Source organism: Coregonus clupeaformis, chromosome 7, assembly GCF_020615455.1.
Source record: "Coregonus clupeaformis isolate EN_2021a chromosome 7, ASM2061545v1, whole genome shotgun sequence".
In the NCBI taxonomy this organism is placed as follows: Eukaryota; Metazoa; Chordata; class Actinopteri; order Salmoniformes; family Salmonidae; genus Coregonus; species Coregonus clupeaformis.
The window spans coordinates 22,635,658-22,662,183 of NC_059198.1; the positions used below are offsets into that span (position 1 = coordinate 22,635,658).

General features: G+C 47.4%; 1 protein-coding gene across 3 annotated transcripts in view; it reads right to left on the minus strand.

The window, feature by feature from the left end:
- Positions 1–26,526, minus strand: part of LOC121569264 (phospholipid-transporting ATPase IB) — a 115,077-nt gene that overhangs the window by 22,081 nt on the left and 66,470 nt on the right. For all 3 annotated transcript variants that reach the window (XM_041880070.2, XM_041880069.2, XM_041880071.2), the window contains exons 24-27: positions 17,998–18,170; positions 13,019–13,202; positions 12,639–12,749; positions 593–667 (exon numbers count right to left, since the gene is read on the minus strand). In XM_041880070.2, coding sequence (XP_041736004.1) covers positions 593–667; positions 12,639–12,749; positions 13,019–13,202; positions 17,998–18,170 — 543 coding nt within the window. The remainder of the gene's footprint in view (positions 1–592; positions 668–12,638; positions 12,750–13,018; positions 13,203–17,997; positions 18,171–26,526) is intronic.

The window sequence follows — 26,526 nt, forward strand, 5'->3', positions numbered from 1 at the left end:
CACAATCAACACAACAATCACAGTGACACAATCAACACAACAATCACCGTGACACAATCAACACAACAATCACAGTGACACAATCAACACAACAATCACAGTGACACAATCAACACAACAATCACCGTGACACAATCAACACAACAATCACAGTGACACAATCAACACAACAATCACAGTAACACAATCAACACAACAATCACAGTGACACAATCAGCAGGAATTCCACCACTTCCAAACATGGTGAGCCTGAGGGTTGGATACATTATCAGTGAGACGTAGCAGCAGAGAGAGGAGAACTGACAGTGTATAGAAGCCCAAACACACTGCTATGGTGATAGGAAGCATAGAACACAGCTCACACAGAGTGGAGACATGGAAAAAAAAGGAGAGTGAAAGAGAGGGAGGGAGGGAGGGAAGGAAGGAGAGAGAGAGATTGAAAGAGAGGGAGGGAGGGAAGGAAGGAGACAGTGAAAGGGAGGGAGAGGGAGAAAGGGTGAAAGAGATAAAAAGATAGAGAACGCGGGGGAGTATAGGACAGATCCAGAGAGTGAAAGAGTAATGGACAGTATGAATAAAAGTGGACACTCACCACATTGTAGAGGCCTATACACCAGCGTTCAAACAGGATCTGTCCAGAGAAGCCGTTCACAAAGGCAAACCACAGCTGGACAAAAGAGAGGGATGATATAGGATGAGTGAAACAAGGATGCAAGGAATAAACGGCTTTATAGGGCTAGATGGAGGATAACCACATGGCCCTTGGTCATACAGCGCCTTCAGAAAGTATTCACCTCTTTACTTTTTCCACATTTTGTTGTGTTACAGCTTGAATTTAAAATTGATTACATTTAGATTTTGTGTCACTGGCCTACACACAATACCCCATAAATGTCATTTTTTAAATTAAATGTTTACAAATTAATAAAGAATGATAAGCTGAAATGTATTGAGTCAATAAGTATTCAACCCCTTTGTTATTGTAAGCCTAAATAAGTTCAAGAGTAAAAATGTGCTTAACAAGTCACATAATAAGTTGCATGGACTCACTCTGTGTGCAATAATAGTGTTTAACATGATTTTTTAATGACTACCTCATCTATGTACCCCACACATTGTCACAAGCTAGGCTTGAACTCAGGTCTCAGATGTGGAGAGTTGGGTGTTCTACCCCTTAGCCACAGAGGAGGTATAGTAGGACCCAAACGAAACACCCAAGGCAATACTCCAGGCAAAGTAGGTTTAATATAAAAAAAGGTATTTCTTTGCACTTCAAAAATAATCCAACAAAAGTTCTTCTCAGAAAGAGGTATACTAACAGAGGTACAGTAAACAAAACAGGAGGACAAAACAAAATAACTCCACGAGGGGAGAAAAACAAAATAAAGATAACTTAGAAAAGCTTACTCGGAAAGACTCTGTGGGACACAGCAGGAGACACATAGCCAGGACTCAGAAACCAAGTGAGGAACAAGGGGAAAAAACACAGCTAAAATACTCTAGGGGAAACAAGGCACAGGTGACCTGGATAAAGCTAATAAGGACACACGAGGAAGAACTAAGGCAGAGGGGAACACAGATGACCTCTAGAGGCCCGGGAGACAAACAGGAGGCAGGAAGCTGACAGGACCCCCTCCTCTAGGAACGACTCCTGACGTTCCTTCCAGAACACCCTGGCCTCAGGGTGCGAAACTCTCGGATCAAACCTGGGTCCAGGATGTCCTTGGCTGGAACCCAGGAGCGCTCCTCTGGCCCGTAGCCCTCCCAGTCCACCAGATACTGCAGAGAGTTCTGGACCCTCCGGGAGTCCAGTATCCGGCGCACTGTGTAGGCTGGCTGGCCGTCAATGATCCTGGGAGGTGGCGGGGGTCTGCGTGGGGGGGCAAAGGGAGAAGACAAGACAGGTTTTAGTAGTGAAACATGGAAAGTGGGGTTAATTCTAAGGGAGCGAGGGAGAACCAAACGATAAGAAACAGGGTTAACTTTTCTTGCTATGCGGAAAGGGCCGATGTACTTCTGGGAAAGCTTCTTGGATTCGACCCGGAGGGGCAGGTTCTTGGTGGCCAACCAAACTCTCTGACCAGCTCGGAAACTAGGGGCCGTCCGGCGGCGGCGATTAGCCTGACTTTGGTATCTCTGGGAGGTCCGAAGGAGGGTACGCCTGGCCTTCTTCCAGGTCCGCCTACAGCGTTGGACAAAGCGCTGGGCCGAGGGAACACCAACTTGCGCCTCTTCCTCTGGAAATAATGGAGGGGGTGTATCCGAACTGGCATTCGAAGGGGGACAATCCGGTGGCTGAGGACTGGAGGGTGTTGTGGGCATATTCAGCCCAAATGATATAGGTGGCCCAAGACGTGGGATTACTGGCCGCCATACACCGCAGGGTGGTCTCCAGATCCTGATTAATCCGTTCCGTTTGGCCATTAGACTCTGGATGGAACCCAGACGATAGGCTGGCTGTGGCCCCAATAAGCCTGCAGAAGGCCCCCAAAACCGGGACGAGAATTGGGGACCTCGGTCGGAGACAACGTCCAGGGGGAATACCAAATATCCGGAAGACATGGTTCATGAGGAGCTCAGCAGTCTCCTTGGCCGAGGGCAGCTTGGGCAGGGGAATAAACCGGGCAGCCTTAGAGAACCGGTCAACAACCACTAGGATGACTGTGTTGCCCTGGGATGGAGGGAAGTCCCGTAACAAAATCCAGAGAAAGGTGTGACCATGGCCTGCGAGGAACAGGTAAGGGATGGAGCAGTCCCTGGGGTCGCTGACGTGTCGACTTTCCCTGGTTGCACACAGGGCAGGCCCCAACATAGACCTGCACGTCCTTCTTGATGGACGGCCACCAAAACCGCCGCTGGAGGAATTCCAGTGTGCGAGCACTACCCGGATGGCATGTCAAGGGCGACTCACGACCCCACTGCAAGACGCGGGCCCGAACAGAGAGAGGAACGTACAGGCGTCCGGCAGGACCAACGCCTGGATCGGGCTCATGGACAAGGGCCTCTCGTACCCCTCTTTCTAGTTCCCACTGAAGAGGTGCGACGATCCTAGACCTCGGAATAATCGATGCCAAGGGCTTCTCTTGTATCTCGGGAGAATAGGCTCGAGACAGGGCATCCGGCTTGACGTTCTTGGTGCCAGGTCTGTAAGACAGGAGAAACTGGAATCGATTAAAAAAAGGGACCATCGTGCTTGCCGAGGGTTCATCCGCTTTGCCTGTTGGAGATATTCCAGGTTCTTGTGGTCTGAGAGAACCTGGAAAGGATGCTGAGCCCCCTCAAGCCAATGGCGCCACTCTTCCAAGGCCAGTTTTACCGCAAGCAACTCTCGATCCCCCACGTGGTAGTTGCGCTCGGCCTCAGACAGGCGGCGAGACATGAAGGCACAAGGGTGTAATCTCCCATCCTCACCCCTCTGTGACAGGACGGCTCCCACCCCCCACCTCTGAGGCGTCCACCTCCACCACGAAAGGTCTTTCTGGGTCAGGGATCACCAGAATCGGAGCAGAAGTGAAGCGGCGCTTGAGATCCTCGAAGGCCCCTGCTGCTTCCGGACCCCAGTGAATCTTGGTCCCTCCTCCCTTGGTAAGCGTTGTCAAGGGGGCTACCACAGAGCTGAAATTCTTAATGAACTTCCGATAGAAGTTAGAAAAGCCAATGAACCGTTGAACCTCCTTGACCGTGGCAGGTGTGGGCCAGCTGTGGACCGCTTTGACCTTCTTGGGATCCATCTCTAGGTGGCCGGGAGTGACAATAAACCCGAGAAACTGAGTCTGGGAAACATGAAACTCACACTTCTCAGGTTTAACGTAGAGGTGATTGTCAAGGAGCCTCTGGAGAACCCTGCTAACATGCCCCTCATGCTCCTTCAGTGACCTCGAGAAGATGAGGATATCGTCCAGGTACACGAAGACGAACAGATTAAGCATATCCCGGAGAACATCATTAATCAGGGCTTGGAATACTGCGGGGGCATTGGTGAGCCCGAACGGCATCACCCGATATTCATAGTGCCCCGTGGGCGTGTTGAAGGCCGTCTTCCATTCGTCTCCTGGCCGGATCCGCACGAGATGGTAAGCATTGCGGAGATCCAGTTTAGTAAAAATGGAAGCCCCTTGAAGCCGCTCAAAAGCAGTGGCCATGAGAGGAAGGGGTATCGATTCCGAACCGTGATCTTGTTGAGTCCCCGGTAATCAATACAAGGCCTAAGACCCCCGTCTTTCTTTTCAACAAAAAAGAAGCCCGCCCCAGCCGGGAAGTAGAGGCACAGATGAGGCCGGCTGCCAAGGACTCCTTAATGTAGGTGTCCATAGCTGAGTGCTCGGGGAGGATAAGGAAAAGATCCGACCTCTAGGAGGGCAGCAACCAGGGAGTAGATCAATGGCACAGTCATACGTGCGGTGAGGCGGTAAGGAAGTAGCCCGGGACTTGCTGAACACTGCCTTGAACCGATGGTAAACACTGGGGACTCGGGAGACGTCAACAGACTCTTGAAACTGGGTACTAGGGGCTGAGGGACTCTGAAGCATGCAGGTGAGTTGGCAAGTGGGACCCCAGCTTAGAATGGTGCCAGTAGGCCAGTCGATCTGGGGATTATGTCTGCATAGCCAAGGGTGACCCAGGATAATAGGATACTCGGGGGAGTCAATGAGATAGAAGGTCTCCTCCTGCTGGTGTTGAAAGATGGTAAGTCGCAGGGACTGAGTCGCCTCTGTAACCTTTCCTGGTTCCAGAGGTCTGCCATCTAAGGCTGTAACTGCCTGGGGTTGAGGAAGTAGTTGGGTAGGGATCTTAAGTTCCTTAGCCAAGGTTAAATCCAGGAAATCACCTGCGGCACCGGAATCAATCATAGCCTGGACCCGATGCTGGTGGCCCTTCCAGGACAGAGTGGCTGGGATAGCTAAGACAGCGTTAGTAGGAGGAGCTCTAATTTTCCCCATCACAGCCCTCCTGTAGCTAGGCGGGGACAGGCGTTTCCCGAAAGCTCGGGGCAAGTGGAGCGGAAGTGGCCGGCAACCCCGCAGTAGAGGCACCGACGCTCCCTCATGCGACGTTCCCTTTCGTTGGGAGAAAGCCTGGAACGGCCTAACTGCATGTTCTCCGGGGAATCCTGGAGCAGTTCAGGAGCCGGGGAAGCTCTGAATGACAGAGCCCAAACAGGAGAAACAGAGCTGCTCAGAGGAACTTGGGACTGAGACCCCTGGCGGCGAGCCGTTCTCCGCTCTCTTAGACGATTGTCCAGGCGGATGGCCAAGGCTATGAGGGACTCGAGATCCCCAGCTGGTTCTCGGGTGGCTAACTCATCTTGAAGGGGCTCAGATAACCCTCCCTGAAAACAGACCCTCAGCGCTTCATCATTCCATCCGCTCCTTGCTGCTATGGTCCGGAATTCAATGGCAAAATCTGCCGTGCTCTGGGGACCCTGACGGAGAGACAGTAGGCGCTTGGAAGCTTCCCGCCCACTGACAGGATGATCGAACACCCGCTTGAACTCTTCTACAAATGCAGCGTAGGAGTCACAACAGGCCTCCTGGGACTGCCACACCGCAGAGGCCCAGGAGAGCGCCTTGTCTGAAAGAAGGGTAATGATGCAGGCAATCTTGGAACGGTCGGTGGGAAAACTTGAGGGTTGGAGCTCGAAGGTGAGGGAGCATTGGGTGAGGAAACCCTGGCAAGAGCTTGGATCCCCAGAAAAGGGCTTGGGAGGTGGTAGTCGGGGCTCCGCCGATGGAGAAGGCCTGTCGTCACTGGGGGTGACCTGGAGTAAGGGGAAGGACCAGGGAGGCGTTCAAAGAGCTGGCGGAGGGAACTCATCATATCGGCCAGGAGTTGAGAATGACTAGCCATCAGCTCTTCCTGTCGGCTGAGAACGGCTTCATGGCGCTGGAAAGATGCCTCATGTCGAGCGATCACCGCCAACAGGTCCTTGGAACTGAGTGTTTCTGGGTCCATGATTGACTTGGTTTTTCTGTCACAAGCTAGGCTTGAACTCAGGTCTCAGATGTGGAGAGTTGGGTGTTCTACCCCTTAGCCACAGAGGAGGTATAGTAGGACCCAAACGAAACACCCAAGGCAATACTCCAGGCAAAGTAGGTTTAATATAAAAAAGGTATTTCTTTGCACTTCAAAAATAATCCAACAAAAGTTCTTCTCAGAAAGAGGTATACTAACAGAGGTACAGTAAACAAAACAGGAGGACAAAACAAAATAACTCCACGAGGGAGAAAAACAAAATAAAGATAACTTAGAAAAGCTTACTCGGAAAGACTCTGTGGGACACAGCAGGAGACACATAGCCAGGACTCAGAAACCAAGTGAGGAACAAGGGGAAAAAACACAGCTAAAATACTCTAGGGGAAACAAGGCACAGGTGACCTGGATAAAGCTAATAAGGACACACGAGGAAGAACTAAGGCAGAGGGGAACACAGATGACCTCTAGAGGCCCGGAGACAAACAGGAGGCAGGAAGCTGACACACATAAAATTATCTGTAAGGTCCCTCAGTCGAGCAGTGAATTTCAAACACAGATTCAACTACAAAAGACCAGGGAGGTTTTCAAATGCCTCGCAAAGAAGGGCATCTATTGGTAGATGGGTAAAAATAAAAAAGCAGACATTGAATATCCCTTTGAATATGGTGAAGTTATTAATTTTCACTACAAAGACACAGGCGTCCTTCCTAACTCAGTTGCCGGAGAGGAAGGAAACCACTCAGGTATTTCACCATGAGGCCAATGGCGACATTAAAACAGTTACAGAGTTTAATGGCCGTGATAGAAGAAAACTGAGGATGGATCAACAACACTGTAGATACTCCACAATACTAACCTAATTGACAGAGTGAAAAGAAAGAAGCCTGTACAGAATAAAAATATTCCAAAACATGCATCCTGTTTGCAACAAGGCACTAAAAACAAAAATGTGGCAAAGCAATTCACTTTTTGTCCTGAATACAAAGTGTTATCTTTGGGATAAATCCAATACAACACATTACTGAGTACCACTCTCAATATTTTCAAGCACAGTAGTGACTGCATCATGTTATGGGTACGCTTGCAAGCAGTGGCGATCCGTCACCTGTTTTGAGCCCCACCTGTTTAGCCCCACCTGTTTTACATGTTATTTTGGCATTAATACGTGTTACATAACAGTTTGCAAACAATGTAAAAAAAAAATAAGAACGAAATATCATTGAATTAATAAAGCCGCATACAAACTTGGTCTCTTTTTTGCTTTCTTGAGTAAGGCAGCTCCAAAATGCAGGTGTTTCAGCCTAACTCAGTGCTTTCTGTGGTGGTGGGGCAGCGAGCGGAAAATACAGAGCGTAGGGGTTGGTAATGTTCTCTAGTTGCGCCGTGATTGGCTCAGTGTTCTGTCACTCATGGGGACACTATGTCACCGCAAAATCTATGGGTGGAGCTAAAAAATTCAAGCCCCTTGGGTGCTGCCATAGAGTTACATTAGAGGTGCCCATCCAAGAAGGCTCAAGGTCATTGGCCACAGATAAAATGACATCAAATCACATTCTATCTACAGTAGCTTTGATTGGACTGATCATGTCAATATCATACTTTCAAAATCTTAGCTAGCAAGCTAGCAATCATCATCATGAATCATGTCGACAATCTACTGGCAAATCCTTTTCAATCCTTGTCATATGAAGATAAATAATTAAGATACATTATAGATCAAACGTATCGGTGCTAATCGGCCATTGGACATAAACATTACACAAGTTGGAAATCGCAAATTCAACAATGAGTAGTTTGGAAGGAATCAGTTGGTAACTGCAAGCATTGCAAAGCAATCACTAGCCTGCTATTCAGTGGAGTGGATGTGTGGTCCAAGTCTGGGTTTAAGGGTCTCTTTTCCAAGCTTAAAAGGATGAACATTTAACATTGGCCATGCTGTCAATCCAGCATGACTTCTGCCACGCTCAAAACAACTGGAAACTCGGTACTGCGAAATCGTCGCTGTACATTTTAAAAGTACTGAACAAATAGTTATATTGACTACGTCAATCCTAGCTCGCTCATTATTTTCTTAATCAAAATTACGGATGGCCTCCGCCCTTATGCCATAGTTTGTACAACTCAACTAATTGTCAGTAGAAAGCAAATCAGCCATATCAGATATGTTTTTTTTAAGGCAATAAATGAGGCTGAATGAACTGTTTCGCTGCCAGACAAGGCTCTGCTGATAGCCAGGTGTAGCAGTGGTAAAGTGTTGGGACTGCTGTTGGGACTCTGCTGTTGGAACAGCTTTATGTAGGCCCTATAGTGCAATTAATGTATTGTTTAGTGTTGTGTTGTGATGTGTACTTGCTTAGCTGGCACGCATCTATAAACAAAAAAAATCTATTTGCCCCACCAAGATTTACATGCTAAAATCGCTGGTTGAGAGAATGCCAAGAGTGTGCAAAGCTGTCATCAAGGCAAAGGGTGGCTATTTGAAGAATCTCAAATATAAAATATATTTGGATTTGTTTAACACTTTTTTGGTTACTACATGATTCCATATGTGTTATTTCATAGTTTTGATGTCTTCATGATTATTCTACAATGTAAAAAATAGTAAAAATAAAGAAAAACCCTTGAATGAGTAGGTGTATCCAAACTTCTGACTGGTCTTGTATATATCTACATACACTACCGTTCAAATGTTTGGGGTCACTTAGAAATGTCCTTGTTTTCGAAAGAAAAGCAATGTTTTGGTCCATTAAAATAAATCAGAAATACAGTGTAGACATTGTTAATGTTGTAAATGGCTATTGTAGCTGGAAACGGCTGATTCAACTGGCAGCTTCATTAAATAGTACCCGCAAAACACCAGTCTCAACGTCAACAGTGAAGAGGCGACTCTGGGATGCTGACCTTCTAGGCAGAGTTGCAAAGAAAAAGCCATATCTCAGACTGGCCAATAAAAAGAAAAGATTAAGATGGGCAGTCTGAGATATGGCTTTTTCTTTGCAACTCTGCCTAGAAGGTCAGCATCCCGGAGTCACTGTTGACGTTGAGACTGGTGTTTTTTTGCGGGTACTATTTAATGAAGCTGCCAGTTGAGGACCTGTGAGGCGTCTGTTTCTCAAACTAGACACTCTAATGTATTTGTCCTCTTGCTCAGTTGTTTTTATTTATTTATTTTTATTTCACCTTTATTTAACCAGGTAAGCCAGTTGAGAACAAGTTCTCATTTACAACTGCGACCTGGCCAAGATAAAGCAAAGCAGTGCGATAAAAACAACAACACAGAGTTACATATGGGGTAAAAAAAACATAAGGTCATAAAATACAACAGAAAATATATATACAGTGTGTGCAAATGTAGCAAGGTATGGAGGTAAGGCAATAAATAGGCCATAGTGCAAAATAATTACAATTAGTATTAACACTGGAATGCTAGATGTGCAAGAGATTATGTGCAAATAGAGATACTGGGGTGCAAAAGAGCAAAATAAATAACAATATAGGGATGAGGTAGTTGGGTGGGCTAATTTCAGATGGGCTGTGTACATGTGCAGTGATCGGTAAGGTGCTCTGACAACTGATGCTTAAAGTTAGTGAGGGAGATAAGAGTCTCCAGCTTCAGAGATTTTTGCAATTCGTTCCAGTCATTGGCAGCAGAGAACTGGAAGGAATGGCGGCCAAAGGAGGTGTTGGCTTTGGGAATGACCAGTGAGATATATCTGCTGGAGCGCAGACTACGGGTGGGTGCTGCTATGGTGACCAATGAGCTAAGATAAGGCGGGGATTTGCCTAGCAGTGATTTATAGATGGCCTGGAGCCAGTGGGTTTGACGACAAACATGTAGTGAGGACCAGCCAACAAGAGCGTACAGGTCACAGTGGTGGGTAGTGTATGGGGCTTTGGAGACAAAACGGATGGCACTGTGATAGACTACATCCAATTTGCTGAGTAGAGTGTTGGAGGCTATTTTGTAAATGACATCGCCGAAGTCAAGGATCGGTAGGATAGTCAGTTTTACGAGGGCATGTTTGGCAGCATGAGTGAAGGAGGCTTTGTTGCGAAATAGGAAGCCGATTCTAGATGTAACTTTGGATTGGAGATTCTTAATGTGAGTCTGGAAGGAGAGTTTACAGTCTAACCAGACACCTAGGTATTTGTAGTTGTCCACATACTCTAGGTCAGACCCGTCGAGAGTGGTGATTCTAGTCGGGTGGGCGGGTGCCAGCAGCGTTCGATTGAAGAGCATGCATTTAATTTTACTAGTGTTTAAGAGCAGTTGGAGGCTACTGAAGGAGTGTTGTATGGTATTGAAGCTCGTTTGGAGGTTTGTTAACACAGTGTCCAATGAAGGGCCAGATGTATACAAAATGGTGTCGTCTGCATAGAGGTGGATCTGAGAGTCACCAGCAGCAAGAGCGACATCATTGATATACACAGAGAAAAGAGTCGGCCCAAGAATTGAACCCTGTGGCACCCCCATAGAGACTGCCATAGGTCCAGACAACAGGCCCTCCGATTTCACACATTGAACTCTATCTGAGAAGTAGTTGGTGAACCAGGCGAGGCAGTCATTTGAGAAACCAAGGCTATTTAGTCTGGCAATAAGAATGCGGTGGTTGACAGAGTCGAAAGCCTTGGCCAGGTCGATGAAGACGGCTGCACAGTACTGTCTATTATCGATCGCGGTTATAATATCGTGCACCGGGGCCTCCCACTCCTCTTTCTATTCTGGTTAGAGACAGTTTGCGCTGTTCTGTGAAGGGAGTAGTACACAGCGTTGTACGAGATCTTCAGTTTCTTGGCAATTTCTCGCATGGAATAGCCTTCATTTCTCAGAACAAGAATAGACTGACGAGTTTCAGAAGAAAGTTATTTGTTTCTGGCCATTTTGAGCCTGCAATCGAACCCACAATTGCTGATGCTCCAGATACTCAACTGGTCTCAAGAAGGCCAGTTTTATTGCTTGCAACACCCCAATGGGCTCGGGAGAGGCGAAGGTCTAGTCATGCGTCCTCCGAAACATGACCCGCCAAACCGTGCTCCTTAACACCCGCCCGCTTAACCTGGAAGCCAGCTGCACCAATGTGTCGGAGGAAACACCGTTCAACTGACGACCTAAGTCAGCCTGTAGGTGCCTCCCCTAACCCGGACGATGCTGGGCCATTTGTGTGACGCCCTATGGGACTCCTGGTCACGGCCGGTTGTGACACAGCCTGGGATCGAACCCGGGTCTGTAGTGACACCTCAAGCAATGCGATGCAGGGCCTTAGAACGCTGCGCCACTCGGGAGGCCCCTGTATTTCATTTTTAATACATTTGCAACAATTTCTAGAAAAATGTTTTCACTTTGTCATTATGTGTGTAGATGGGTGAGAGATAAAAATTATATTGAATCCATTTTGAATTCAGGCTATAACACAACAAAATGTGGAATAAGTCAATGGGTATGAATATTTTCTGAAGGCACTGTAGATTACAGATCTAGGATCAGTTTTCACTACCCAATGCTAAAGGTATCTACAAAGAGTAAAACACTGGAATCTGACTCTGGGTCAGTTGATGAGGAGGAGTTTCCATCCATACAGAGACTCAGACTGATCAGAGTGTGGTGACATTCCTGGAGCATACAGTGGAGCGCCCCCCCCCCCACCCCCCTCCCCCACACACACACACACATACACACCACTCTGTATCTCCGCTTTGTGGACAGAGACCATCTATGCCCCTTGACCTATAGATCTCTGCAGGCAGCCAATCATGTGTGATAATCATAGAAACACACACATCCATAGCCCTGAGTGAGAGGGACAGTGAGGTAGAAGGTAGAGGTTGAGGGTCTGCACCTGCTGGCATCCTTAATGTTAGACAGAGAGGGGGGCCCAGCTGACAAATCACCCTCATGACAGGGGAGGGGCCTTCCAAAATGCCCCTGACCCATCCCACACACACACAGTCCCTGACCGACAGTGTGTGTGTGCACATGCAGTGCATGTGTGTGTGAGAGACAGAAAGCAGACACCAGAGGAGCACCTCATCCGTCATTGTCAAACATTTCGACAAACAGCTGCGAAATGTCTCTGTTAATGTGTGTGTGTGAGAGAGAGAGAGAGAGAGAGAGAGAGAGAGAGAGAAAAAGAGATTGGTCTAAGGAGGGAAAGGGAGTTAGTCTCTCTCCAAATGGGTCCAGGTTCTACTAATGTAAAACATAGTTTTTAAACAGTAATACATCTTCAAACATTACTGGATGGCATTTATAAGGTACGGTCTATGTGTGGGAGGGGTGTGAGTTGGGAGGGGTGTGAAGGGGAGGGGCATGAGGGGTGAGGAGTGGGAGGGGTGAGGAGTGGGAGGGGTGAGGTGTAAGAGGGGGAGGGGTGGTAGGTGTGGGTAGGGGAGGTGTGAGGAGTGGGAGGGGTGATGGGGGAGGGGTGGGAGGGGTGAGGAGTGGGAGGGTGATGGTTGGGTGATGGGAGAGGTGAGGGTTGAGAGAGGTGAGGGTTGAGAGTTGAGCGAGGTGAGGGTTGAAGGGTGGGAGAGGTGAGGGTTGAGGGGTGGGAGAGGTGAGGGTTGAGGGTTGAGCGAGGTGAGGGTTGAGAGTTGAGCGGTGAGGGTTGAAGGGTGGGACGGGGAGCGGTGAGAGGTGAGGGGGAGGGGTGAGGGGTGTGTCTTACCTCTATGATGTAGAGAACCACATTCTTATAAAAACAGTAGAGGATACACTTAGTGACACGGTTATAACTCCACGCCCCATGGACCAGCAACAGCTTCTCTAGGTAGGAAAACTAGGAACAGAAAGAGAGGGGAGCAATGAGAGAGAGAGCGAGAGAGAGAGGGGGGAGAGAGAGGGGGGAGAGAGAGGTGGGTACAGGGTGAGACAAAGAGATAAGCAGTAGTAGACACCCGAGGGGTAGAGACAGATAAACAGAGAGGGGGGGGGGGAGAGACAGATTCCTAGATTCCTCTGGCTCTCACAGAATACCCCCCCACCCCACCCCCACCCCCTCCATTCTCTACTTAGTGTGTGTGTGGTGTGTGGGTGTGTGTGTGTTACCTGTGCAATGGAGTAGTCAGAGGAGTTGGTGGCCTGCATGCCCTCGTTGCCACTGATGCCCACCCCTACATGGGCAGTCTGGATCATGCCCACGTCGTTGGCCCCGTCTCCTATGGCCAGAGTGATGGCCTTCACATGCTTCTTCACCATGTCCACTATCTCAGACTTCTGAAGGGGAGACACCCTGGAGAGAGGAGGGAGGGAGAGAGAGATCAGTTCAAAACAAGTTACAACAACGTAAACGACCAAAAGTAAAAGATCTCTGGAGACTGGAAGAAATAGACAGGATAAAATACAACCAGGTGGGGAACAGAGAGAGAGAGAGAGAGAGAGAGACAGAGAGAGAGAGAGACCGAGAGAGAGAGAGACAGAGAGAGAGAGAGACAGAGACAGAGAGAGAGACATATTTCCCACAGATCACACAGACCCACAAAGAATTTGAAAACAAATCAAACATTGATCAACTCCCATATCTGTTAGGCGAAATACCGAAATGTGCAATCACAGCAGCAAGATTTGTGGCCCGTTGCCATGAGAAAAGGGCAACCAGTGGAACACAAACATTGTAAATAAAACCAATATTTATCTGTTTACTTGTCTTCCCCTACTATTCATACTACAACTATTTGCAGATTGTTAAAAACACTACATAGCCGATAATAACATTTGAAACGTCTTTATCCTTTTGAAACCTGTATGAGTGCAATGTTTACTGGACATTTTGGAAGGTTTTTTGTTAATGTTGTTTGTTTCTCACAACCTTTGTTTATTGTTTATTTTTGCTTTGGCAATGTAAACATATGTTTCCCATGCTAATAAAACCCATTTGAATTGAAAGAGAAAGAGAGAGAGAGAGAGAAAATAACTAACATAAATTACAAAACGCATAAAGATCAGAATGATTGGAAATGGAAAATGAGAGCTAAAAAGACAAGTGGGTAAGAGTTGAAGAGAGAAAGAGAGAGAGCAAATGAAAGGAGATGCAGGAAGAGTTGGCAGCGTAATAGTAAGACTCCATGAGGTTTTTGTTTAGTGGTTTCCATCAGGTAGGGTAGCAGCAAACCATGAATCACTGCCGAACTTAAAATAACCAAAATGGCTTCCATTTAGAGCCAATTCCCAAGGTAAAAGTTTGCCTTAACCACAAATCTAGGATTAGATTTGACTGTCCCAGCTCCGAACCTGAACCATTAAGTGAATAGAAATATCTCTGCCCCTGTATCAATGGTTTAGGCAACTGCTTCCCAGTAATGTACTTATTTACATTTACATTTTAGTCATTTAGCAGACGCTCTTATCCAGAGCGACTTACAGTTAGTGAGTGCATACATTTCCATACTGGCCCCCCGTGGGAAACGAACCCACAACCCTGGCGTTGCAAACGCCATGCTCTACCAACTGAGCTACTTATGTTGCCATTCAGTCATTATGATAGCTGGTTGAGGTACTCCACCCTCTTAACCTGTAACCCTCCCTCCCTCTCTGTCTGTCTGTCTGTCTGTCTGTCTCCTAAACCGGTTCTGTCTGCACACAGACAATGAGATGAAGAGCCCAGGGGAATTCACAGACTGTGTGTGTGTGTCTTTGTGTGTGTCTCTGTCTGTCTGTCTGTCTCTGTCGGTCTGTCTGTGTCTGTGTCTGTGTGTGTGTCTAAGAGACAGAGTATGCCTGTGGAAGATATGGCTCCTGTTACTATCTGTATGTCCGTTTTGTAGGCCTGTAGTCAGACCAGGACCCACAGTGATTTCAAGCCCCAACAGGGAACAGTCTTTCTGGGACAAGACGAAGCAGGCCTGGGTGGGTATGAAGCAAATCTCTACACCAGCATGTAACCTCTCTCTCTCTCACACACACACACACAACTGTGGCAGGCCAGAGGGAAGCCAACGAGTCATAAAGATGATCTGTGTGTTCTGAGCAGGACCGTGGCCCGGTCAAGCTGAAACCGCAGAGCTGGGTGGTCCACTTAGCATTCTCACACACACACAATTTCCGAGGGGAAACCCTCAGAGAGTTTTGGCTGGAGAAGTCGATGTTGATAGACGAGCTGAGCCTCTGCTCTCTGAGGTGTGTCTGTCTGTGTGAGACAGAGAAAAAGTGTAAGACAGAGAGTCTCTCTCTCTCTCTCTCTCTCTCTCTCTCTCTCTCTCTCTCTCTCTCTCTCTCTCTCTCTCTCTCTCTCTCTCTCTCTCTCTCTCTCTCTCTCTCTCTCTCCCTCTCTCCCTCCCTCCCTCCGCAGGAGAGGAGGATCACAGTCGCCTCTACACTGAGAGCGCCTGGGGGGAGTAGGAGGATTACAGTCAAATCTACCATGAGAGCGCCTGGGGGAGCAGTGGGATTACAGTCAAATCTACCATGAGAGCGCCTGGGGGGAGCAGTGGGATTACAGTCAAATCTACCATGAGAGCGCCTGGGGGGAGTAGTGGGATTACAGTCAAATCTACCATGAGAGCGCCTGGGGGGAGCAGTGGGATTACAGTCAAATCTACCATGAGAGCGCCTGGGGGGAGCAGTGGGATTACAGTCAAATCTACCATGAGAGCACCTGGGGGGAGCAGTGGGATTACAGTCAAATCTACCATGAGAGCACCTGGGGGGAGCAAACTGATTACAGTCAAATCTACCATGAGAGCGCCTGGGGGGAGCAGGTGGATTACAGTCAAATCTACCATGAGAGCGCCTGGGGGAGCAGTGGGATTACAGTCAAATCTACCATGAGAGCACCTGGGGGGAGTAGGCTGATTACAGTCAAATCTACCATGAGAGAATATTTTTTATTTTATTTAAGAGCGCCTGGGGGGAGCAGTGGGATTGCAGTCAAATCTACCATGAGAACACCTGGGGGGAGTAGGCTGATTACAGTCAAATCTACCATGAGAGCGCCTGGGGGGAGCAGGGGGATTACAGTCAAATCTACCATGAGAGCGCCTGGGGGGAGCAGGGGGATTACAGTCAAATCTACCATGAGAGCGCCTGGGGGAGCAGGGGGATTACAGTCAAATCTACCATGAGAGCGCCTGGGGGAGCAGTGGGATTACAGTCAAATCTACCATGAGAGCGCCTGGGGGGAGCAGTGGGATTACAGTCAAATCTACCATGAGAGCGCCTGGGGGGAGCAGTGGGATTACAGTCAAATCTACCATGAGAGCGCCTGGGGGGACAGGAGGAACAGAGGAAGAAAGAGGGGGGTCTAGGACAGGGTAAGGCTTTGGAGACCTGAGTCCGGATATGGCTTTCATGCTAGGGAGAGTCAATTACTTCCCTCCTCACACACACACACACACACACACACACACACACACACACACACACACACGTAACTGTCACAGCTGGCTTGAGGTGGAAACATGACTAAAAAAGGTAATGTAAATATTCTAGGAGACATTGAGAGTACATTGTATAAATGAAGGGATAGATGGAGGCAGTATCTCTGGGTGTGTGTGTGTGTGTGTGTTGTGGGATAATAGCAGTAAGTGAGTCATGACTTTGACATTTCCATGCGGTGCGGTGTATTACATGAACCCCTCTGAGATCCATGCCAAGCCTTTATGATCTACAGTCATTTACTAACAACTACTAAATAACAACCAGATCCTTTATAGTCAGCACCAACCCACACCAACCCCAACACACACCAAGCCCAACACACATCAACCCCAACACACACCAACCCCAACCCACACCAACCCCAACCCACACCAACCCCAACACACATCAACCCCAACCCACACCAACCCCAACCCACACCAACCCCAACACACACCAACCCCAACACACACCAACCCCAACCCACACCAAGCCCAACACACACCAAGCCCAACACACACCAAGCCCAACACACACCAACCCCAACACACACCAAGCCCAACACACACCAACCCCAACCCACACCAACCCCAACACACACCAAGCCCAACACACACCAACCCCAACACACACCAACCCCAACACACACCAACCCCAACACACACCAACCCCAACACACACCAAGCCCAACACACACCAAGCCCAACACACACCAAGCCCAACACACACCAACCCCAAGCCCAACACACACCAACCCCAACCCACACCAACCCCAACACACACCAAGCCCAACACACACCAACCCCAACACACACCAAGCCCAACACACATCAACCCCAACACACATCAACCCCAACCCACACCAAGCCCAACACACACCAAGCCCAACACACATCAACCCCAACACACACCAACCCCAACACACATCAACCCCAACACACACCAACCCCAACCCACACCAACCCCAACACACACCAAGCCCAACACACATCAACCCCAACACACATCAACCCCAACCCACACCAACCCCAACACACATCAACCCCAACACACACCAACCCCAACCCACACCAACCCCAACACACACCAACCCCAACACACACCAACCCCAACACACACCAACCCCAACCCACACCAACCCCAACCCACACCAACCCCAACCCACACCAACCCCAACCCACACCAACCCCAACACACACCAACCCCAACCCACACCAACCCCAACCCACACCAACCCCAACCCACACCAACCCCAACCCACACCAACCCCCAACCCACACCAACCCCAACCCACACCAACCCCAACACACACCAACCCCAACCCACACCAACCCCAACCCACACCAACCCCAACCCACACCAACCCCAACACACACCAACCCCAACACACACCAACCCCAACCCACACCAACCCCAACACACACCAACCCCAACACACACCAAGCCCAACACACACCAACCCCAACACACACCAACCCCAACACACACCAACCCCAACCCACACCAACCCCAACACACACCAAGCCCAACACACACCAACCCCAACACACACCAAGCCCAACACACAGTCCTACGCTCTCCTTCCTCCGTGTGTGTCCTGCATGAAGCAGATGCAGAACAGGATGTGTGTGTGCGCGTGCATGCATTAATGTATGTATGCGTGTGTCTCTTACCTGCAGCAGATGACGGCCTTGCAGGACAGGGCGAGGTCTAGGAAGGCTTGGCGGAGCTCGAAGGAGAGGGCGTATTTCAGGGTCTGTCCATCGATGATCAGAGCCAACTCATTCTCTTTCCCCAGAGAGTCACCCAGAGACGTACAGTGGGCTGTCAGGGTGGCACGTGTCGCCTGGTGAGGGCAAGAGAAAGAGGGGGTTCAACTCAACACTTCCACATACAGTGCATTCGGAAAGTACTCAGACCCCTTGACTTTTTTCACTTCTTGTTACGTTACAGCCTTATTCTAAAATGGATTAAATTGCCCCCCCCCCCCTCATCAATCTAAGCACAATACCCCATAATGATGAAGCAAAAACAGGTTTGTAGAAAAAATACAAAAACTGAAATAGGACATTTACATAAGTATTCAGACCCTTTACTCAGTACTTTGTTGAAGCACCTTTGGCAGCGATTCTTTGGTTGAGTCTTCTTGGGTATGACGCTACAAGCTTGGCACACCTGTATTTGGGGAGTTTCTCCCATTCTTCTCTGCAGATCCTCTCAAGCTCTGTCAGGCTGGATGGGGAGCGTCGCTGCACAGCTATTTTCAGGTCTCTCCAGAGATGTTCGATCGGGTTCAAGTCTGGGCTCTGGCTGGGCCACTCAAGGACATTCAGAGACTTTTCCCAAAGCCACTCCTGCATTGTCTTGGCTGTGTGCTTAGGGTCGTTGTCCTGTTGGAAGGTGAACCTTCACCCCAGTCTGCGGTCCTGAGCGCTCTGGAGCAGGTTTTCATCAAGGATCTCTGTGTACTTTGCTCCGTTCATCCTGACTAGTCTCCAAGTCCCTGCTGCTGAAAATAATCCCCACAGCATGATGCTGCCACCACCATGCTTCACTGTACGGATAGTGCCAGGTTTCCTCCAGACGTGACGCTTGGCATTCAGGCCAAAGAGTTCATTCTTGGTTTCATCAGACCAGATAATGTTGTTTCTCATGGTCTGAGAGTCCTTTAGGTGCCTTTTGGCAAACTCCAAGCGGGCTGTCATGTGCCTTTTACTGAGGAGTGGCTTCTGTCTGACCACTCTACCATAAAGGCCTGATTGGTGGAGTGCTGCAGAGATGGTTGTCCTACTGGAAGGTTCTTCCATCTCCAAAGAGGAACTCTGGAACTCTGTCAGAGTGACCATTGGGTTCTTGGTCACCTCCTTTACCAAGGCCCTTCTCCCCAGATTGCTCAGTTTGGCCGGGCGGTCAGCTCTAGGAAGAGTCTTGGTGGTTCCAAACTTCTTCAATTTAAGAATGATGGAGGCCACTGTGTTCTTGGGGACCTTCAATGCTGCAGACATGTTTTGGTACCCTTCCCCAGATCTGTGCCTCGACACAATCCTGTCTCGGATCTCTACGGACAATTCCATCGACCTCCTGGCTGTGTTTTTGCTCTGACATGCACTGTCAACTGTGGGGCCTTCTATAGACAGGTGTGTGCCTTTCCAAATCATGTCCAATCATTTGAATTTACCACATGTGGACTCCCATCAAGTTGCAGCAACATCTCAAGGATGATCAATGGAAACAGGATGCACCTGAGCTCAATTTCGAGTCTCATAGCAAAGGGCCTGAATACTTCTGTTTTTTATTTTTAATATATTTGCTAAATATGTCAAAAAAACTGTTTTTGCTTTGTCATTATGGGGTATTGTGTGCAGATTGATTAGGATTTGTATTTATTTAATCCAGTATTGAATAAGGCTGTAACGTAACAAAATGTGGAAAAAGTCAAGGGGTCTGAATACTTTCCGAATGCACTGTATTCTTCATCTACAAGTTTGAAGCAGAAATTGAGATGTAAAGGTATACAGTCAAAAATCAACACACACACACACACACACACACACACACACACACACAATGCAGTATACACACACTTCTTACATGCACATGAACAGGCCGGAGGGAACAGGCAGGAGGGAGTGAGAAAGAGAAAAAAGAGGAGGAGTGAAAGCAGGAGGCACGGAGGAGAGAGAGACAGTAGAGGGAGAGGGGGAGTGAAAGCAGGAGGCACGGAGGAGAGAGAGACAGTAGAGGGAGAGGGGGAGTGAAAGCAGGAGGCACGGAGGAGAGAGAGACAGTAGAGGGAGAGGAGGAGTGAAAGCAGGAAGCACGGAGGAGAGAGAGACAGTAGAGGGAGAGGGGGAGTGAAAGCAGGAGGCACGGAGGAGAGAGAGACAGTAGAGGGAGAGGAGGAGTGAAAGCAGGAAGCACGGAGGAGAGAGAGACAGTAGAGGGAGAGGGGGAGTGAAAGCAGGAGGCACGGAGGAGAGAGAGACAGTAGAGGGAGAGGGGGAGTGAAAGCAGGAGGCACGGAGGAGAGAGAGACAGTAGAGGGAGAGGGGGAGTGAAAGCAGGAGGCACGGAGGAGAGAGAGACAGTAGAGGGAGAGGGGGAGTGAAAGCAGGAGGCACGGAGGAGAGAGAGACAGTAGAGGGAGAAAGATAGCACAGTAAAAGAAAGGGAAGGGCCAAGGGAGGCGAAGGAGGAGGAGGTGGTATCCATATCTTCATAATGAGGTTGCTGCTTGGGGCAATATAAAGCTCTATACATCAGTAGCAACACAAGTCTGATACGCAGACTGAAACACACAGTTAAATACATACACTGATACTCAGGCACAATCATTCACACACACACACAGTTTATGCGTGCAGATCCTTGTTGTGTTTGTTGGACCTGTTTATAGGGCTGTAGCTTGGGGCAGTTTTGTAGGAGTAGTTGATAATAAAGGAACAGACTAATAGAGAAAACAAACATCCCATAGACTCTAATGAGAACCATGTGGCCAGGCAGGCACGCAACAAACCACCACACACACACACTTACAGGATACACACACACACACACACACACTTACAGGATACACACACACACACACACTTACAGGATACACACTTAATCCATACTCATACTTGAGTAATACAAGACTTAATCCACAAACAAAAACAGATCTACAGAATATTTATACAGAAACACACTTTCACAATGTTCAGTACATAACGTTACAGATAGATGTATTGTAGACATTCAAAACCACAGTCTCAGGCACAAACACAGACACACATACAGTTGAAGTCGGAAGTTTACGTACATCTTAGCCAAATACATTTAAACTCAGTTTTTCACATTTCCTGACATTTAATCCTAGTAAAAATTCCCTGTCTTAGGTAAGTTAGGATCACCACTTTATTTTAAGAATGTGAAATGTCAGAATAATAGTAGAGAGAATTATTTCTTTCAGCTTTTATTTCTTTCATCACATTCCCAGTGGGTCAGAAGTTTACATCCACTCAATTAGTATTTGGTAGCATTGCCTTCAAATTGTTTAACTTGGGTCAAACATTTCGGGTAGCCTTCCACAAGCTTCCCACAATAAGTTGGGTGAATTTTGGCCCATTCCTCCTGACAGAGCTGGTGTAACTGAGTCAGGTTTGTAGGCCTCCTTGCTCGCACATGCTTTTTCAGTTCTGCCTACACATTTTCTATAGGATTGAGGTCAGGGCTTTGTGATGGCCACTCCAATACCTTGACTTTGTTGTTCTTAAGCCATTTTGCCACAACTTTGGAAGTATGCTTGGGGTCATTGTCCATTTGGAAGACCCATTTGCGACCAAGCTTTAACTTCCTGACTGATGTCTTGAGATGTTGCTTCAATATATCCACATAATTTTCCTTCCTCATGATGCCATCTATTTTGTGAAGTGCACCAGTCCCTCCTGCAGCAAAGCACCCCCACAGCATTATTCTGCCACCCCCATGCTTCACGTTTGGGATGGTGTTCTTCGGCTTGCAAGCAACCCCCTTTTTCCTCCAAACATAACGATGGTCATTATGGCCAAACAGTTCTATTTTTGTTTCATCAGACCAGAGGACATTTCTCCAAAAAGTACGATCTTTGTCCCCTTGTGCAGTTGCAAACCGTTTTATGGCGGTTTTGGAGCAGTGGCTTCTTCCTTGCTGAGCGGCATTTCAGGTTATGTCGATATAGGACTCGTTTTACTGTGGATATAGATACTTTTGTACCGGTTTCCTCCAGCATCTTCACAAGGTCCTTTGTGTTGTTCTGGGATTGATTTGCACTTTTCGCACCAAAGTACGTTCATCTCTAGGAGACAGAACGCGTCTCCTTCCTGAGCGGTATGATGGCTGCTTGGTCCCATGGTGTTTATACTTGCGTACTATTGTTTGTACAGATGAACATGGTACCTTAAGGCATTTGGAAATTGCTCCCAAGGATGAACCAGACTTGTGGAGGTCTACAATTTTCTTTCTGAGGTCTTGGCTGGTTTCTTTTGATTTTCCCATGATGTCAAGCAAAGAGGCACTGAGTTTGAAGGTAGGCCTTGAAATACATCCACAGGTACACCTCCAATTGACTCAAATGATGTCAATTAGCCTATCAGAAGCTTCTAATGCCATGAAATCATTTCCTGGAATTTTCCAAGCTGTTTAAAGGCACAGTCAACTTAGTGTATGTAAACTTCTGACCCACTGGAATTGTGATACAGTGAATTATAAGTGAAATAATCTGTCTGTAAACAATTGATGGAAAAATTACTTGTACAAACTGTTACAAAGTAGATGTCCTAACCGACTTGCCAAAACGATAGTTTGTTAACATTCAATTTGTGGTGTGGTTGAAAAATGAGTTTTAATGACTCCAACCTAAGTGTATGTAAACGTCCGACTTCAACTGTACAATACTCATCCTAATATTTATATATTTCTTAATTCCATTCTTTTAGATGTGTGTATCGTTGTGTATTGTTAGGAGCCAGGAACACAAGCATTTCGCTACACCCGCAATAACATCTGCTAAATATGTGAATGCGACCAATACAATTTAATGTGATTTGATTGCACACTTTATGGACACAATGAACCCACAGAGAAGACAGGATTATTTCGAGTCAGATGACCCCAACTCATCCCTGTGATCTGAACTGAGATGACCCCTCTGTCAACTGACCAGAGTGTGGGAGAAACTACACAGTAATCACACACGTTCCTTTTCTTTTGCCCAGACTCACATTCTTTTTGCCCCCTGCTTCTCCTCCAAAATGTGTACACTCACTCAAAACACACGCACACAAAACACATTCCCTCCTAAATTGATCCAGCAGCGTGCTGTCGCTCCTCTCTCTTGAATAATCCCCTCTTTTGTTTTCTCAGCCTTGGACTGTGTTTCTCTTCTATTCCAGAAGTCCTGTTTGCATTTACCTTCTCCCAAACAAGGGGGAGAAAACAAACAGAATGAAAGGATATTACCGGTTGTCAGAGTTCTGCAAATCAAAGTCCCTGTGTGTGTGACTGTGTGAGAATGTGAGTGTGTGCTTGTATGTGCGTGTGCTTGGGGGCACTATCAGATAAAGTCCCAATCCCCAGCCATCTGCCACAGCGGAATCTCCTCATTCTGGGAATCAAAGACTAAACACAAACATTACATTTTCTCAAAGTGATTTTTAAAAGATTTCAATAAAATGTACATTTATATTTTAGTAATTTAGTAGATGCTCTAATCCAGAGGGATTTACAGTTACTGCATTCCTAAATGAACCTTCAAACCATTTTTAGGTAAGAACCTCAATTAAAAAATGAAGAACCTTGTACCTGTTGTTAGGATTACTTCATTGCACACCCACTCAGTTATTATGAGGCAGTTTGGTGTAGAGGGGCAGTCACACTGTTATTATGAGGTAGGTTGGTATAGAGGGGCTGTCACACTGTTATTATGAGGTAGGTTGGCGTAGAGGGGCTTTCACACTGTTATTATAAGGTAGTTCGGTATAGATGGGCTGTCACACTGTTATTATGAGGTATGTTGGTGTAGAGGGGCTGTCACACTGTTATTATGAGGTAGGTTGGTGTAGAGGGGCTGTCACACTGTTATTATGAGGTAGGTTGGTGTAGAGGGGCTTTCACACTGTTATTATGAGGTAGTTTGGTGTAGAGGGGCTTTCACACTATTATTATGAGGTAGTTCGGTATATAGGGGCTTTCCCACTGTTATTATGAGGTAGTTTGGTATAGAGGGGCCGTCACACTGTTATTATGAGGTAGGTTGGTGTAGAGGGGCTTTCACACTTATTATGAGGTAGTTCGGTATAGAGGGGCTGTCACACTGTTATTCTGAGGTAGGTTGGCGTAGAGGGGCTTTCACACTGTTATTATGAGGTAGGTTGGCGTAGAGGGGCTTTCACACTGTTATTATGAGGTAGTTCGGTATAGAGGGGCTGTCACACTGTTATTATGAGGTAGGTTGGCGTAGAGGGGCTTTCACACTGTTATTATGAGGTAGGTTGGTATAGAGGGGCTGTCACACTGTTATTATGAGGTAGGTTGGTGTAGAGGGGCTGTCACACTGTTATTATGAGGTAGGTTGGTGTAGAGGGGCTGTCACACTGTTATTATGAGGTAGGTTGGTATAGAGGGGCTTTCACACTGTTATTATGAGGTAGTTTGGTATAGAGGGGCCGTCACATTGTTATTCTGAGGTAGGTTGGTGTAGAGGGGCTTTCACACTGTTATTATGAGGTATTTCGGTATAGAGGGGCTTTCACACTGTTATTATGAGGTAGTTCGGTATAGAGGGGCTGTCACACTGTTATTATGAGGTAGTTTGGTGTAGAGGGGCTGTCACACTGTTATTATGAGGTAGGTTGGTGTAGAGGGGCTGTCACACTGTTATTATGAGGTAGGTTGGCGTAGAGGGGCTGTCACACTGTTATTATGAGGTAGGTTGGTATAGAGGGGCTTTCACACTGTTATTATGAGGTAGTTCGGTATAGAGGGGCCGTCACACTGTTATTATGAGGTAGGTTGGCGTAGAGGGGCTGTCACACTGTTATTATGAGGTAGGTTGGTGTAGAGGGGCTTTCACACTGTTATTATGAGATAGTTCGGTATAGAGGGGCTGTCACACTATTATTATGAGGTAGGTTGGCGTAGAGGGGCTGTCACACTGTTATTATGAGGTAGGTTGGCGTAGAGGGGCTTTCACACTGTTATTATGAGGTAGGTTGGCGTAGAGGGGCTTTCACACTGTTATTATGAGGTAGTTCGGTGTAGAGGGGCTGTCACACTGTTATTATGAGGTAGGTTGGCGTAGAGGGGCTGTCACACTGTTATTATGAGGTAGGTTGGCGTAGAGGGGCTTTCACACTGTTATTATGAGGTAGGTTGGCGTAGAGGGGCTTTCACACTGTTATTATGAGGTAGGTTGGTATAGAGGGGCTGTCACACTGTTATTATGAGGTAGGTTGGAGTAGAGGGGCTGTCACACTGTTATTATGTGGTAGGTTGGAGTAGAGGGGCTGTCACACTGTTATTATGAGGTAGTTTGGTGTAGAGGGGCTTTCACACTGTTATTATGAGGTAGTTTGGTGTAGAGGGGCTGTCACACTGTTATTATGAGGTAGTTCGGTGTAGAGGGGCTGTCACACTGTTATTATGAGGTAGGTTGGTGTAGAGGGGCTGTCACACTGTTATTATGAGGTAGGTTGGCGTAGAGGGGCTGTCACACTGTTATTATGAGGTACGTTGGTTTAGACGGGCTTTCACACTGTTATTATGAGGTAGGTTGGTATAGAGGGGCTGTCACACTGTTATTATGAGGTAGGTTGGTGTAGAGGGGCTGTCACACTGTTATTATGAGGTAGTTTGATGTAGAGGGGCTGTCACACTGTTATTATGAGGTAGTTTGATGTAGAGGGGCTGTCACACTGTTATTATGAGGTAGGTTGGTATAGAGGGGCTGTCACACTGTTATTATGAGGTAGTTTGGTATAGAGGGGCTGTCACACTGTTATTATGAGGTAGGTTGGTATAGAGGGGCTGTCACACTGTTATTATGAGGTAGGTTGGTATAGAGGGGCTGTCACACTGTTATTATGAGGTAGGTTGGTATAGAGGGGCTGTCACACTGTTATTATGAGGTAGTTTGGTGTAGAGGGTCTTTCACACTGTTATTATGAGGTAGGTTGGTATAGAGGGGCTGTCACACTGTTATTATGAGGTAGTTTGGTGTAGAGGGGCTGTCACACTGTTATTATGAGGTACGTTGGTGTAGAGGGTCTTTCACACTGTTATTATGAGGTACGTTGGTTTAGACGGGCTTTCACACTGTTATTATGAGGTAGGTTGGTATAGAGGGGCTGTCACACTGTTATTATGAGGTAGGTTGGTATAGAGGGGCTGTCACACTGTTATTATGAGGTAGGTTGGTGTAGAGGGGCTGTCACACTGTTATTATGAGGTAGGTTGGTGTAGAAGGGCTGTCACACTGTTATTATGAGGTAGTTTGATGTAGAGGGGCTGTCACACTGTTATTATGAGGTAGTTTGATGTAGAGGGGCTGTCACACTGTTATTATGAGGTAGGTTGGTGTAGAGGGGCTGTCACACTGTTATTATGAGGTAGGTTGGTATAGAGGGGCTGTCACACTGTTATTATGAGGTAGTTTGGTGTAGAGGGGCTTTCACACTGTTATTATG